The 16,492-nt window shown below is 44.5% G+C and overlaps 1 protein-coding gene across 2 annotated transcripts in view; it reads right to left on the reverse strand.

Moving 5' to 3' along the window:
• Nucleotides 1–302: 302 nt before the first annotated feature.
• Nucleotides 303–16,492, reverse strand: part of LOC139765055 (aminopeptidase N-like) — a 23,340-nt gene continuing 7,150 nt past the window's right edge. Inside the window, exons 4-18 of one of the 2 annotated variants that reach the window (XM_071692142.1) lie at nucleotides 14,988–15,190; nucleotides 14,588–14,743; nucleotides 11,489–11,625; nucleotides 11,097–11,274; nucleotides 10,559–10,742; nucleotides 9,875–10,031; nucleotides 8,593–8,674; nucleotides 7,829–8,217; nucleotides 7,273–7,404; nucleotides 6,469–6,611; nucleotides 5,147–5,337; nucleotides 4,822–4,980; nucleotides 4,236–4,379; nucleotides 2,221–2,302; nucleotides 303–1,103 (exon numbers count right to left, since the gene is read on the reverse strand). In XM_071692142.1, the coding sequence (XP_071548243.1) occupies nucleotides 927–1,103; nucleotides 2,221–2,302; nucleotides 4,236–4,379; nucleotides 4,822–4,980; nucleotides 5,147–5,337; nucleotides 6,469–6,611; nucleotides 7,273–7,404; nucleotides 7,829–8,217; nucleotides 8,593–8,674; nucleotides 9,875–10,031; nucleotides 10,559–10,742; nucleotides 11,097–11,274; nucleotides 11,489–11,625; nucleotides 14,588–14,743; nucleotides 14,988–15,190 (2,514 nt within the window). In that variant the 3' untranslated portion in view covers nucleotides 303–926. The remainder of the gene's footprint in view (nucleotides 1,104–2,220; nucleotides 2,303–4,235; nucleotides 4,380–4,821; nucleotides 4,981–5,146; nucleotides 5,338–6,468; nucleotides 6,612–7,272; nucleotides 7,405–7,828; nucleotides 8,218–8,592; nucleotides 8,675–9,874; nucleotides 10,032–10,558; nucleotides 10,743–11,096; nucleotides 11,275–11,488; nucleotides 11,626–14,587; nucleotides 14,744–14,987; nucleotides 15,191–16,492) is intronic. The other variant, XM_071692141.1, reaches the window with a different exon arrangement.

Consider the following 16,492-nt stretch of genomic DNA (forward strand, 5'->3'; position numbering starts at 1 on the left):
CTCTACTTATTAAAGGTAATGTTGTACTCTCCTTGTTAGCGATAGTGATATACTCTACTTGTTAAAGGTAGTATTGTATTCTAGTGGTTAGTGATAGTGGTGTACTCTACTTGTTAATGGTAATGTTGTACTCTACTTGTTAGCGATAGTGGTATACTCTACTTGTTAAAGGTAAGGATGAACTCTACGTGATATAGGCAGCGATTCGCTATGCAAAATATTTTGACCTGTACGTTTGAATTATGGTGACGGACCCAGCCAACCTTGTGGCTTGGTATATGAAGGAGAACAAAACGAAGAGCAATATTTTGGGATTTTTGAAGTTTTATTATATTCTATGTATATATTATTACTATGGTAGCTCCACCTGCTGGATGTATCAGAGACAGAGCTATATCATGCCGGGAGTGTACATGTGGGTAGCCTGCTATGCTGTATCATTATGCTTCAAATAGTCTTCAATGTGGCCACAGAAACAGTGAGGAGACGAGGCCTTCCACATCCGCCTGCAGGTTGTCTTAGAGAATACGCACACCGGGGTTATACTTCAAGAGTCTTGTGGATACAACAGTTGTGTATATGTTATATTCCACCAGCCTGGTGAATGTCTTGGTAGCAACCGTGTAGTCTTCATGGAGTACCACAGACGCACTTCTTTTCTTCCAGACCCTCTATGGCCGGGGGTGTTGTGTACACCTTATCTCTCAAGGTCTTCCAGGGACCCACTCTGTACTGTAGCTCAAGAGTTTTCCAGATCTTGTATGGATATTGGACTATGACAAGAGAATTTCGGTAGCTTTTGAGTAACAGACTTCCAACGATGTCATTCCAGGGATCTTTGCATGAAAGACGCGACTGAGTAGGTTTCCAAGGGCTTTGTGTGTAGCTCTGTCCATACAAGTTTTCCAAGGGCTGGAACGGCGCGACTACAACATTATACCTGAGAGGTGGCAGGAGAAGCCCTGGTTCTCTAGCCAGTCGACGATGAGGTCGCGGTTCTTCTCCATCCAGTCCACGTTGATCTTTGTCACCTCCACCGCTTGTAACACAGCCCTCTTCCCCGTCAGCAACCGCCCCACGTTCTCCTGATCGAATTCCACCAGCTGTGGGGAACAGCCAGGGTAGTTAGTGGTCACCACCAGCTGTGGGTAACAGCCAGGGTAGTTAGTGGTCACCACCAGCTGTGGGTAACAGCCAGGGTAGTTAGTGGTCACCACCAGCTGTGGGTAACAGCCAGGGTAGTTAGTGGTCACCACCAGCTGTGGGTAACAGCCAGGGTAGTTAGTGGTCACCACCAGCTGTGGGTAACAGCCAGGGTAGTTAGTGGTCACCACCAGCTGTGGGTAACAGCCAGGGTAGTTAGTGGTCACCACCAGCTGTGGGGAACAGCCAGGGTAGGTAGTGGTCACCACCAGCTGTGGGCAACAGCCAGGGTAGGTAGTGGTCACCACCAGCTGTGGGCAACAGCCAGGATAGTTAGTGCTTAATAGAAGCTGCGGACAACAGGCAAGGTTGTGTGGAGGAGGTTTGTGATCAGTCAGCCGCTGTAACGCCACACAACAACCCAGTTGTTGTAACAAACCATCTGACTCAATGAAACTTTCTGCAAGCTTGAGCACAGAAGACGTGCGATGCTTAACATGATGCCCTTCAGTACGACCCTTAAGCGACAAGACGACCCTTGAGCACATAAGAATGACCCAGGGTATGATGGTCAAGCATGTGACCAAGCCTGTAAGGATCAGGTCAAGACAAAGCCATTAAACGCAAGGGTCACACCGTCATACTCAGAGATCGCAATGTCGTGCTCAAAGGCCTTACTATCATGCTCAAGGGCCTTACTGTCGTGCTCAAGGGTCTGACTGTCGTGCTCAAGGGTCTGACTGTCGTGCTTAAGGGCCTTACTATCATGCTCAAGGGTCTGACTGTCGTGCTCAAGGGCCTTACTCTCGTGCTCAAGGGCCTTACTATCATGCTCAAGGGTCTGACTGTCGTGTTCAGTAGTATACCTTGTTCAAGGACCATGCATTATCCTAGACGAGCTGACCTGACTTCCTGCATGTGAGCTGACCTCATGGTGATCATGTACGTGTGACTTGACCCTAAACAATAGCACCTAAACTGACCCCTGACTCCACCAATTACAGCTAACCTAGCCCTTGACCTCACCAGTCCAGCCATCTATCTACATACCGAAGAGGTTACTAAAGTTCACCTTACCTCCTTGAGCTGCTGAGCTGTGTTGAAGGTCTTGGTGACGTCCTCAATCATGGTGGGTAGAGCGAAGAACGTGGCGCCGATGCTGTGGAGGAACGCCATCAATCAATCATCACAAAATCTGTTATCAATCAAGTACCTTTATAAGGTCAACACCTGTATGAAGGTCAAGCACTCGTATGAGGACCTTAGTAGTATCAGTAAAGTTAATCATCATTGTTATTAGCCTCACGAGAGTCCTACTTGTATTCTGATAATGTGTCTGCAAATAATGACTCAAACCTGAAGATGTCCACATATTGAGGCTTCAACGATAGTTACTTGTACTCTGAGCCAACAGCATGAGACAGAGCAGAGCCATACTTGGTAGACAGAAAAAAACAGGTAAAATCTATGGTATTACATCACTCGTACTGTCAGTCTACTATATATCTGAGATAAGATAAATCATAGGTCTATTATGCCTTTTCAACCGATATTTGTTTTTTTATGTCTGAGGTTCCCATCACAGACATAGACAGGTTTATGAAGGGAAAAGAAGAAGTAAGGGAAAGTATTTATGAGTTTTGGAGAGAGTGAGAAATGGTGAGTGTATCTGTGTATGTGGCTAAACATCTTGCACAGTACAATGAGGAGGTAATTCGTTAACGCGTGAGACGGCAGACGTGTGTTAAAAAGAACATTATGGAGATGTTTGGGGAAGGATTATACACCAACGTATAGAAAACAATACACAGGAGTTTACTATCTACATGTGACTCGAACCATACAAGTATAACGCTGGCTCTTGTGATACCTACAGCAACATGTCGACCTACTCTCTCTCTCTCTCTCTCTCTCTCTCTCTCTCTCTCTCTCTCTCTCTCTCTCTCTCTCTCTCTCTGTCACACACACACACACAAACGCAAGCATACACACGCAAAGACGCACACGATCGTCCACCCCTCTATGGAGTAGGACCTGTGTCAGTAGCGCTCTCTGCCTTTCATGTCAACATGTCGACCTTAACTCATTCACTCTCTCTCCCACCAGCTCCCAGCTTAATACTTGGATAACGCCAGGTTGAACCTGCCATCTTCACACACAGGTGTCTGCCTCCAACAACCAGTGAACCACTACCTCAGTGAGAATCTCTTGAGAGGTCTATGCCGGGTCTGTGGTCGCCTCAGTGTAAACACCCTGACACTACCACATTCCTCGGCCCTCCGGCCCTTCAAGTTGTGACCCAGCTGACCACAGCGACCGCTGAAGTTGTGACCCAGCTGACCACAGTGACCGCTGAAGTTGTGACCCAGCTGGCCACAGCAACCGCTGAAGTTGTGACCCAGCTGACCTGAGCGACTCAGTAACATCACCACTAGATGTGTAATATATATACCCTAAAATTCATTCTGTACAGCTCCCTGTACTATGTAGATAGACTTCACTTACGTACATACCCCAGACGTAGATATATTCAGCACAACCTTCATCTTTTAACTCTTTTATAATAATTAGTTACCATCGTGACCCCACCCCCTCCCCCTCTCCTCCCGCCCAATATGTAATTCCCTAACCATGTATTATCAGCTGGATATCTGCATGAATACAGTAAATCGATATTTATTTACTTCATCTATTTATAAGCAGAGTAGCAAGCACTTCTGTTACACATTACATCACATAAACCATCTGTGTTACACTTCTTACATTGATGATTGATGAGAAACCATTATTCACACATGCATGTAGTGCATGACAGGAGATAAACCACCACTCAAGCATTTGTGTCATGCATTACGACAGATAATCCACCTGCCGTGAATACTATAAAATAATCCGCGCATCATGCACGTCGAATATTTATCACATCTTATCCACCAGTTATGCATTCCTAGTACACATCATAATACACCTGTAATACAAGTCTCTCATGAGATCATCGAGGAAGAAACCATCTCTACGTCTAATGTCATGCACATCTGTCATGCGCCACAGATGACCCGCCCTTCTCTGCCGTCCGTTGCAGCTGGACTTACTAGTTTGTAATGCGTGACCACTGGGATCTGAGGAAGTCCCAGGCCAGGATGTTCCCCACCGGCCCGGCTGCTATACTCCTGAAGGTGTTGGCAGCGTTCTGACGTCTGATCCCAGAACTAGCGTTGAAGGCGCCCTCCAGGTATCTGCAGGAGAGTTAGCTTTCGTCACGAGGCAGGTATGACATTCACTGTGTGCAGCACGACGCTGTGACCCGTGGGTATGATGATGCCACATCCAAGCGTCGTAAATAATAACTTTACAAGATCGAAAAGAAAAGAATAAATAGTCGTGATAATGAAAAGTTCATAGTTGCTTTTAACATGAGCTTTTCAGAAACAAATTGTGTAAACCACACCGTCAGCCTGGCTGTCCGAGACGATTATATATATATATGCTTCACCAGTGACACAATCAACAGAAACAATATCGCTATAGCTCTGCCGTGCAACATGTAAACACAAACGTATATGTGGCTAACAACAGTGTGTTTAGGTAGACATATAATTTGAGATCACTTTGGCGTCAGCTGCTGATAGTGACCCGGGATATTGTCTGTCAGAACACTCGGCCTGTATCAGCACTGACCTGGCCAGGAGCCAGATCTCCTCGGTACAGGACAGGGCGTCGGCCAGGTTGGAGGCACCAGTATCTCTGCTGTGTCTCCAGGCGAAGTTCCACTCGTCCTCTCCTCCCGCTCTAATGGCTGTACAGTACACAGACGCCGCCACGTTCGCAGATATTCCTCTGGTGGAGACACAGAGCCAATGGTATCTCTAGTGTATTCGTAAATTATGATTACTTCAATCTAAGGCAATTAAGTAAGGTTTGGTTACGTTGTTATCTAAAGTAATTCAAAGAAGGTTTAGGATCACCAAAAAATTGCGAATTATTCACTAAGTAAAGTTCTCACTCAAAATTCTCAGGGTCGGCCATCCATCCTCGGAAGAGCTGGAGGGCGTTGTGACGACAGTCTGGGTGCCCCAGGTTGCAGGCCCAAGTCATGACTTCCCCCCTCAGCAGCTGTGTCTGGAGGTCATCGCCCTGACGCTCCTCGAAACCCACTGACCTATACACCGGCAGAATCAGCGACACAAGATAATCCTGAACAAGAGGAGAAAGTTTACATTGGGATTCGCCAGTTATGTATTGCAACTGTTGTACTTGATTTACTTTCTATATGACTGCCATGAATAATCAATAAATGATGATATGAATGTATATTCAGGTCAAGGAGACATTATCAGGTCAAGGAGACATTACTAGTAACGAGGGGATCCTGTTGCCGGGGAGAGTGCAGGTAGGGTACTGGGAAGTTTTCAGTCACTGAATAAAAGCTTCAAAGTTCTGGGCAAGTGAACACCTGGTGCACAGATAGGGAGAGAGAGAAGGGTGGGGTTTGCTCCACGCAGACAAGAAAGTTGACCAGTGGAGAGGCGATGTTCAGAGATTATTATGCTTAGAATCCGAACTGTCCACTGAGGCCGCGAGCCAAGAATCAGGGAGAGCGAGATTCCATGGTACAGCAGTTCATACCTACTACACAATATCGAACCTCTACCTGGATCGAACCCCTGAATTACACAGAGTTTCTACCTCTCCCGACGTGCAAAACGCCCATAAAATGTTCCCAAGACCTCCTTTCAGCTGACAGTTGTGTTAACTCGTCCAGACTCCACGGTGAATAATCTGGAAAAAAGTGATAGTGAAGCCCATCAAGAAACAAAGTATCGTACCTCTGAACCCCAGATCGTATAGCAGACGGTATAGGAAAGATTAAGACTATTCCACCAGATATTCATCATCACAGAGGAAAGTACATTGGTTCGAATCCCTCAGAAAACAAGTCCAAATACTACAATAACAAAACACCTGTCTACAGCAGAAGAAAAGGAAATGAAGAGGTAAAAATAGACTCTCAAGAGAAGTACATAATATTAGTTCAGCAAGTAAGGCAGACGCCGACCATGGAGTGTTAAGTTTATGGAGGTGACAATTACCGGATCCAACACACATGCTGGCCTCTCCTCAACACGTCACAGTAGAGTAGTGAGGTTACCATGATCAGAGTCGCTAACATTTTGTTACGAAGATGAAATGATGTTTCCAAAACATAAATGCATTGTTCATGTTAAATCATTCATTTTGCATCTGTTTCATGTGTTATCATTAACCAAATGTTGCACTGTTTAAATTGATCTCTGCAATATATTGCTAGGGAGAAATATGCATTACCTTGAGGGCGCCGAAGGCTTGGTCTCTGTAGAACATATCGCGTAAATATTGCAGGTTGTTGAAGGCCGCCTTCCACGCCACGTAATGCCTCTCCTTCGCCAGGTAAGAGATCACCCCCAGGGCAACCCTGTAGGACAGGTGTCCTGAGCGAATGGAAAGCAAGTATGTTAGATATTGTTACTTGTTACACATGTACACACAAGTGTGCGCAGTCACGATGTTACAGACGTCCTGGTAACACATGTACTTATTAACCAGACTGGCACAACCCGATGGAAAGACATTCATCCTTTCCAACTTTTTCCTGAGACTTGAACAGTTTTTTCTTTCAAAGTGTGTGTGTGTGTGTGTGTGTGTGTGTGTGTGTGTGTGTGTGTGTGTGTGTGTACGTTTCATGGAGAACCTGAAAAATCATTTTAGCATCAGAAAATGAAATACTTATTTCTGGACACAACACAAAAGTTTACAAACGGTGTAGATAAGCTACAGCTTCAATGGAGACGTCCTTATTCCATGTTTATATTGTGCTTGCCGTAGGATAAGAATCACTTAGCTCTTTTATCCAAAGTTAAGAAATGACATTCCAAAGCCATAGAAAAGACTTAGGATGACAAGACATAACTTTACCAGCGATGGAAATGAGCTACAAACTTTAAGACGTTCTTATTGTCCGTTACTAAAGCCTTCAAGGTCAATGAAATCCTGCGTTACGATGACAGCTGACCTATTGTTACAGGTAATTATCTAATTAGTCATGAGTAATTAAGTCTTGTGTTAGAAATCAGACATTTCCACACAGTTTACCTGCCCTGGCAAGATTAAGGGCGTCGTCGATGAGCTGGGCGCGATTCGTGACGTGGATCACCTCATGGTTCTCCTGAAGCTGCCGCGTCAGGAGCTCCCAGTTGGCCTCGTCGTAGTTGACCCGGTAGTATCCTGCAAGGCCAAGTTCCTGTACTGTTGGTGTTTTCTTTCCATAGTTATTGTACACGTGAGGCAGAGTTATCATACATCAACAGGCAAGTTGGATAATTATACATACAATGGGACAGGATATAGGGATCTCATAGTTATAGTGAAATGTTGATAAATGGATCCATAAAGAGAACCATAAACCTCTCATGGTGGCCGCAGAACTCTCATGGTACAATGTTGAGGCACAGAACCGGAGTGGAAAATTATAGTGCACAGAGAATGACATGATGGTACAGAGACCCAACATATGAAGTTATGATGTATACAGTTAAATTGACAATAAGGAATCTCCAGTTACAACAGACATACGGTGAAATGACCAGACTTAGAAAACGAGTCACGAGTCAATCAGAGACGTGCGACCCACTGTTGTAGATGACCTCACCCGTTTGTTTAACATTGAAGATAATCCATTGATCAGGTTGCGGATACCCGATGTAGGACGCGGGTTGGATGCCCAGACCGTTGAGCCAGAAATTGACCCGTATGTTGTCGAAATCCGGCTTGTCCTGCGTGGTGTAGGTGACGGGAATCCACCAGTTGTGGGGAAACCTGACATCGTTCTCTGAGCTTCTGTCCAGCAGGAAGTGTTCCTGCGTGATGACGGCGGAGGAGTTGCCTGCGCGAGCGATGCTCACGACGGGGTAGCCCATCTGCAGCGTCCAGGTGTCCATAATGATCTTAACAGTGAGGTCGTCGGGCAACGTGCCGTCCTCGTGAGCCGCCTCCGTCAGGTACCGCCACAGGTCGTCCTGCTTAGCGCTCTTGTATTTCCTGAAATGTTTACAAAAAGATGCGGGATGAAAAGTCCTGACATGTTCTTAGTATCTTTTTCTTCTTCCCGTCTCAGCGAGGCAGCACTGAGCCTTCCAAGATAATTTTTTCATTTGTTCCAGATTCTGCCTTACTTTAAGAAGGAAATAATGCATAAAAGGAGGATTTCAATCACCCTTCCTCCCTCACACTCATCCATCTGTCGCCTTCTACATGCTGAACACTGCATCATACATCTCTGACAAACTCTGTTTTCTATTCATTCTACATAAAACAACAGAAGTTCGGGCATTCCTCTGTATTCTGGTTTCCTCACAGGTATTTACCTAACCATACATGTATCTCACTCCTGGAAATGTGTTGCAAAAGACTTACAGTTCAGTGAGGTAGGTCTTGAGGCCCCTCCTGAAGGTGGCCTCCGTCAGGAAGTGCTTCATCATGCGGATGATGGACGCGCCTGCAGGAAAATATGATTACTGAAGAAAAAACAGTAAGGATGATGAACGAGTCTAAAAACAGTAAGGATGATGAACGAGTCTAAAAACAGTAAGGATGATGAACGAGTCTAAAAACAGTAAGGATGATGAACAAGTCTAAAAACAGTAAGGATGATGAACGAGTCTAAAAACAGTAAGAATGATGAACAAGTCTAAAAACAGTAAGGATGATGAACAAGTCTAAAAACAGTAAGGATGATGAACGAGTCTAAAAACAGTAAGGATGATGAACGAGTCTAAAAACAGTAAGGATGATGAACGAGTCTAAAAACGAATACTGAAGAACTGAAAAAAAAAATATAATGAGAGAAGATAACGTAAAAATCAAAAAATACCAAATACATAAAATGAGACACTAATGATAATAGATATAGGTGAAAAAACAGAAAGAAAAATCAAGAGAATCACTAAAGGTAGAAGGAGGGAGCGCGGTTCTCTACTGTACGATGTAATTAGTCCAACTAACGTCAGACAGCATGATACACTACAGCACTGATACCCATACACTAGATCAGTTCTCAACACGGAAACCTTAACTGTGATCTTTTCTTGTAACTAAATGTCAAGTTATCAATAGAAACGTTAAGGTTTCATCAGTATTACCATGAAGTAAATTACGATCATTGTAAAGCACATTGTACAGTCATCCTCGGGAATAAAGAATAAATCCTATCAAATTCTTAAACAAATTTCTTTATAGTTTTGAGTTGTATTTCTCACCTTCATTGTAGCTTGTTGATAAGGTGACACTTGGTATAGACATTATCTGGCAAGCCGGACATCATGCAGCTTAAAGGGCCAAACTCAGCCACACGCATGGTCAAGAGCAACGTGTCTCGTGCATGATGACTTGAAAATTTTTTGTAATAAACACAACTGGTAAGGACTGATGACGTAGTCTGATATTGATTACTTCACTATATATTAGATTACACAGTAGGTTATTCTGGGGTTGATATTGCCTTCGATAAGTTCGGTTACCGTTAGTCAAGTTACTATGAGGTGGTTGAAATAGGAGAGGTTAGGTTAGATAAGCTGACTAAGTTAGCCATGGAGGGAGTCTACTACGTTTTCGATATAGTAATTCAATCTCTGTCCAGAGATGAAGTAGATGATTACGTTAATACCATCATCATAAATGATTACGACATAAACTATACCTTTACTGTAGGAGATGATATCGAAGATTTCGTTGATGTCAGCTGGGTCGTCGATGGGGACGCAGACAGGATGAGAGGAGCGGAGGGCGTCCAGGGCCATCACTTTTTGCTGCCGCTTGACCACGAACTGGTCCAGCATCCCCCAGGACGGCTCGATCTGAGGTGAGGAGGGAAGGAAGACCTGGGTCCTCATGAACTCTTGAGACACGAGGTTATTACGCCGGCCGGAAGAGTCCCAGTGAGGAACGTATCGTCCAGGGAGGTCATTTACTATACGGCCAGGGCTTTCCAGATTGATCATAATGGAAAAGTATGATATCCTGTTATCTTACTCTTACTTAAGGTCAAGGTAATGGTTTAGTGGGCGATCGATAAGGTCATCGAGTAGGTAATGTCACCGAGACGCATATCATGGGAGGTCAGGATGGTCATGAAAGTTGGAATAATAAAAACAAAACTCAAGCGTCATTACTCAAGCATAAAGATCCACAAGAAGCTGTGGCTTCGACCACATGCTCCATGACAGGGATCACGGTCGTTATATTTCAGGTCAGACGTCCAGTATAGCAGCATGAAGGTCAACATTTCTACCAGTCTCTCGTCTGTCACAGATGATGTCACTAAAGTATATCAACCACATTCCTTGTCATCAATATAAATGACAATTACGAAAACATGACTTACATAATCCACTGCTGTATCACCCATGTAGGTGGCGAAGCCCTCGCTGAGCCAGAGGTCGGTCCACCAAGACATAGTCACCAGGTTGCCGAACCACTGGTGGGCCAGCTCGTGGGCCACCAGGTAACAGGTCCACTGCTTCTGGGTTGCTGGGGAAGTGGCAGGGTCATACACGAGCGCTGACTCCCTGTCACACAAGACCAGAGAAGGAAAATGAAAAGACAATGATAACAAAAACATCAGAGAACAGCTGATTATGTCATCCTCTGACGTGACATTTCAAAACAAAGTAAAATGGACATTAAAAAACAATAAATAATCTCATGTTATGTGACTGTATAATGCTTTGAAGTCATCATTATTACACATTTATCTTGCACATGTTTCACATGTTTTTCACATAGAGTTATCCTGTATCGGCTTGAGATATCACAGCCCCTTGATGATTATAACCCACCAAGCGAGCCTCTCCCGACGCCCCCAACAAGCTCATGCAGAAGACGTTTAGCCGTCAGCTGAAGCGAGGTCGCCAGAGACCAACCTGTAGGTAATCAGACCCCAGTTCTCCATGGCATTTGGACTCATCTCGGGAGGACAAACGAAGTCCAGTTTGGGGAGAGGGTAGTCCACGCCGAAGAACTCCTGGAAGAACTGGAGGCCAAGCGATCCCACTCTGGACCCATAGTCCAGCTTGTTATACACGGCCTCTCTAGCCCACACTGGGCGAGAGAGAGAGAGAGAGAGAGAAAGAGATCAACCAATATTAATGTATCTCACTAATGTTCTTTTAATGCATTAGACTAATGTTCTGTTGATAAACTACAGTAATGTTTCTCTACAGATATCAACGTATAACAACAATGCTCCTCTACTGACATTAATGTATGACGCAACGTATTACATCTGACTCTCACAGTTGTGAGGGCAGCTCACCTCGTAGCAGGGTTCCGTTGTTATCGTGGTGGTGCACGACCCTGGCGGGATAGTCGGAGATGGTGAAGGCGACCAGGTAGGTGGACATGGGCACCGACGTCTCGAATTCGTCCCACATCCAGCCCTCCTGGTCCTCACTGCACAACACAAGTTACTAAACTACTGTATGTACAGTTTCTGCTGGAAATATGGTCCTTTTATGTAAACTATAATTGAAACACATTTATCTTAACGAAATAAAGACATTTGTAATGTACGAGAGAATCTGCATATTTGAAAAAACAACAATTCATGTAGACCAAATCGAATGTCATATTATTTCATGAATTATTAACGATCCGTCATGATCAACTACATCACATACACATGGGATAGACCAAGTGTAGAGCTATCGTACGAAGAGGAAGCCGTACCATCTACACTTGATCTATCCCGTGTAAATGGGAATGAAGTTGACGATGATGATGATGGATCGTTCATGGAGACTTTATGAAACATGAACAGTTCCTCAAAGGCTTCAGAGAAACATCACTGGTACTACTGTGATATCTGAGGTCGTACGCTACCATTGTCAAATATACAGAAACCCACAATATTCGTCATCATTAATCAACATCGTTAGAGATTTTCTCCAGAGTTGGTGTCAACACAACTAAAAGAACAAGATGATAACATGCACTACAACCACCTCATGATGACATGCACTACAACCACCTCATGATGACATGCACTACAGCCACCTCATGATGACATGCACTACAGCCACCTCATGATGACATGCACTACAGCCACCTCATGATGACATGCACTACAGCCACCTCATGATGACATGCACTACAGCCACCTCATGATGACATGCACTACAGCCACCTCATGATGACATGCACTACAGCCAACTCATGATGACATGCGCTACAGCCACCTCATGATGACATGCACTACAGCCACCTCATGATGACATGCACTACAGCCACCTCATGATGACATGCACTACAGCCACCTCATGATGACATGCACTACAGCCACCTCATGATGACATACACTACAGCCACCTCATGATGACATGCGGTACAGCCACCTCATGATGACATGCACTACAGTCACCTCATGATGACATGCGCTACAGCCACCTCATGATGACATGCACTACAGCCACTCATGATGACATGCACTACAGTCACCTCATGATGACATGCACTACAGCCACTCATGATGACATGCACTACAGTCACCTCATGATGACATGCACTACAGCCACTCATGATGACATGCACTACAGTCACCTCATGATGACATGCACTACAGCCACCTCATGATGACATGCACTACAGTCACCTCATGGTGACATGCGCTACAGCCACCTCATGATGACATGCACTACAGTCACCTCATGGTGACATGCGCTACAGCCACCTCATGATGACATGCACTACAGTCACCTCATGATGACATGCGCTACAGCCACTCATGATGACATGCACTACAGTCACCTCATGGTGACATGCGCTACAGCCGACTCCACTCCTAACCAGAACAGTCAGCGTTGTCAATCCTTTCTTTCCCTGAGGTGTGAACCCACGGGGGGTATCGACCCTCTACTCCCAAAGTTTCTGTCTCTGGAAGTTTGCATATCATGTCGAGGTCGTTACTAGTATCATCAAAGACTCACTATATGTGGTGTTATCACTCACTATATGTGATGTTATCACTCACTATATGTGGTGTTATCACTCACTGTATGTGGTGCTATCACTCACTGTATGTGGTGTTATCACTCACTATATGTGGTGTTATCTTCAGTTTCGATAAACAAGTAACAAGTTATCACGATGTCACTGTACGCCCTCCGTGACCTGTGAACCTGAGAGCAGCATCTAGTGAGGTGGCAGCCAAACCTGGGTCAACAGAAGCGACCTCTGAGGTCATCAGGCCGGCAGACCCGCGTCTGTGTTTGTGACCTCGGTGTTACGTTGACCTAACCATAATACTTATTCATAAATGGTGATGGCTTTTATTAAAGATAAATGATAAATGATAATACCCATCACTTGACAATGATTTAACTGCTGGAGGTGGAATCACCATGATGTGGGCAGGTGGAGGGTTGAGGGGAGTGGGAAGGAAAACGTGGCGTGAGGATACTGATATGTTGTGCCTCCGCCTCTGTTGATCCCAGCTTGAAGCAGCGGCTGAAGACGTTTGCAAAAAAAGAATTGAAATTTGTTTGTGGTGATTCAGATGTTGTCTCTATAGACCATACAGATATCGAGCTTGAGATTAGGCGATAAGATTACAAGAAACTCTTTATATTACTTCGACTTGGAGATGAACTTCGAAATAACTTACTGAATATACCCAACGTTATCATATTAGATCTAATAACAACATGAATAGTAGATGGAAAAATGACACAATGTCCTCTACCTTGTTCGTCGACATGTTATTAATGCTCATTTTACCAGATCATTACATCTGCTTTACGTGATACCAATTCATTATATTGAGAACTAATTGGTTAAGGAACTATTCAGATGCATCATCTTTACGACACACCCAGCAGGTATAAAGATCTCCCCGAGTTAGTGACATTTGGAAGGAGGACATGGCCTGTGACTACTTGCGTTACTGTGTGCTAATCAAAGGAGAGGTTGGGGGAAGGGAAGGGAAGGTGCGTTACCATGGAATAATTCAGACCTAAGAAAAACTGCAAATAAAGCCTTAATTGGCAATTAGCATCACTCTTGCCATTTTTACTTGCGCCTATCTGTTTCTACTTCGTAAAATATTACGTTGTATGCAGGTGTCGCCCACCAGCGTACTCCTCCCTCACCTCTGTTCCCTTCGTACCTCGTCACTTCCTCTCGCTCCCCCACCCCACATCACTAATGAAAGCTTCGAAGTAGTGAGCCGAGACTCCCTGGCGTCACACCTTACGCTGACTGTCCAGGTTGGACGTGGAGGCGGTTGTGATGTTCTTAGTGATGAACGTTTGACATAATGTTAATATTGGTCTGAAATCCTGCAACTTAAACATCAGACAAGTTACACCAGTGTCGCTGAGACCCAGATGTAACGACAGGGAGGGGAAGAGCGTCTTACATGGGTGTAGAGTTGAGGAGGGGCATGTTGGAGAGCGCCTTCATGTGCTGTTCCCTCGCCAGGAAAATCTTGAAGGTCGCTCTCAGAGCCGGCTCGTCGAAGCAAGGAAAGACTCGACGGGCCTCCGCCGACGCTAGCTGTGTCGAAGCCACCCAGCTGCCGACACACAGGTGACAACCATGATAATATTTCACAAATATTGTAGGCACATGGGTGTGTATCCAACTGATTCCTCCCTTACAAGGCAGACCAGAATACTAAATATGATCTTAAGTACAGCTCTGCTGGCATGAGGAAACATGAGGATAAACACTTGTATGAACCACATAATGCAAAGTATGATATCAACGTCAGTAAGGTCCTTGTATACTATCTTATTGCATGGCACAGTGACCCTTACCTCGTTTCACCGTTTTCTTTAGTGTAAGAGGACCTATAAAAGCCCCTAAGCTGCTCTGCCAAAGTGCCCACGAAATCCAAGGAGAGAGTATAGTGGCCGCCGTGCGCCAGCTGCTCCTGCAGGTGGACGATGTACATCATCGTGGTAGAGATGTACTCCTGCTGCAGGATCTTCTGCTCCTGACCACTGGTCGCCTCAATCACCTACCAAACAAAACAGTGCAGGATGAGAGTGGCCATCTCACCGAACCTGGACGAATGTGTCACTCTACATGTAACAGCTTCTTTAGACGATTTACATCAGGAAAATATATTTGGGCTTAATATAATTAGATCCTCAGCTGTGTGTGTGTGTGTGTGTGTGTGTGTGTGTGTTCTAGTGTTTTGTTTTCCCTGTATGTGTGGTGGGCGGGAGAGCAGAGGTGTGAGGCGTGTGTATAACGCTGCGGGATGGACTGGTTAAGAGGGGGTGACGCAACCGGCATACTAGGAAAAATAAACGAATAATGAGCAACTACGAGGGATGAATTGAGGAAGGGGGAGGAAGAGAGGGAGGGGTAGTGGGAGGAAGAGAGGGAGGGGTAATGAGAGGAAGAGAGGGAGGGGGAAGGGTAGTGGGAATGGATGCGGGCCGGGGGAAATGCCAATCACAAAACAGTTAATTATCCTCACCGTTGGGTAAGTAAAGCCCGGAGGATATGGTGTATCTGCTTCACATATGTATGACTGTATGTAGCACGTCAACACATAGTTTGCTCCCATTAACTACTATTGTCCTCGTTGAACTCTGCCCTATATTTTGGTCATTTAATTCAGTCCAGTTGAAGACTTAGCTCTGTTGCTCCAGTATCTAACAAGTTGTTATTATCATTATCATCATTATTATCATTATTATTATTATTATTATTATTATCATTATTATTATTATTATCATTATTATCATTATTATTATTATTATTATTATTATTATTAACAAACTCCATAACCAAGTCATAGACTCCAAACAGAGTAAGTGGATTATCTATGGCTATGGTAGTTGAGCAAGGTCACTATTCCTGGGGATGAGATGTACCAACGTATGCATCCAGGAAGAAAAAACTCTGGATTATAAAGTGAACCGTAACAGACGAGCAAGACAGGTACAAGTTCAGAGGTGGGCGCCCTTTCAGAGAGAAAACCCGTTTACGGACAGTTTGAAAAGATGTCTTCATCTTCGTCACAATCTTACTTTGGGTTTCAAACAGATGTTCGTGATTTTCGTTGTTGAGTTTGATCAACATTTTTAAAGCATTTATTATGTCACAGTTAAGTCGAGGCTTCGTAACGGTGCTGTGATACTGTTAGTCTTTCTTTACATGACAGGATTCTGTAAGATGGAATCAGTTTTCTCACCCGCGTTTGTGCTTCAAGTTTTTCTTGTAGTTTGAGGACAAGAATCAGACTCCACACTGACGGCACAGTCTTAATAGAACATGATTAAGGGTTAGAATTGTTTCCGGTTGTTTA

Source organism: Panulirus ornatus, chromosome 52 (assembly GCF_036320965.1).
Source record: "Panulirus ornatus isolate Po-2019 chromosome 52, ASM3632096v1, whole genome shotgun sequence".
NCBI lineage: Eukaryota > Metazoa > Arthropoda > Malacostraca > Decapoda > Palinuridae > Panulirus > Panulirus ornatus.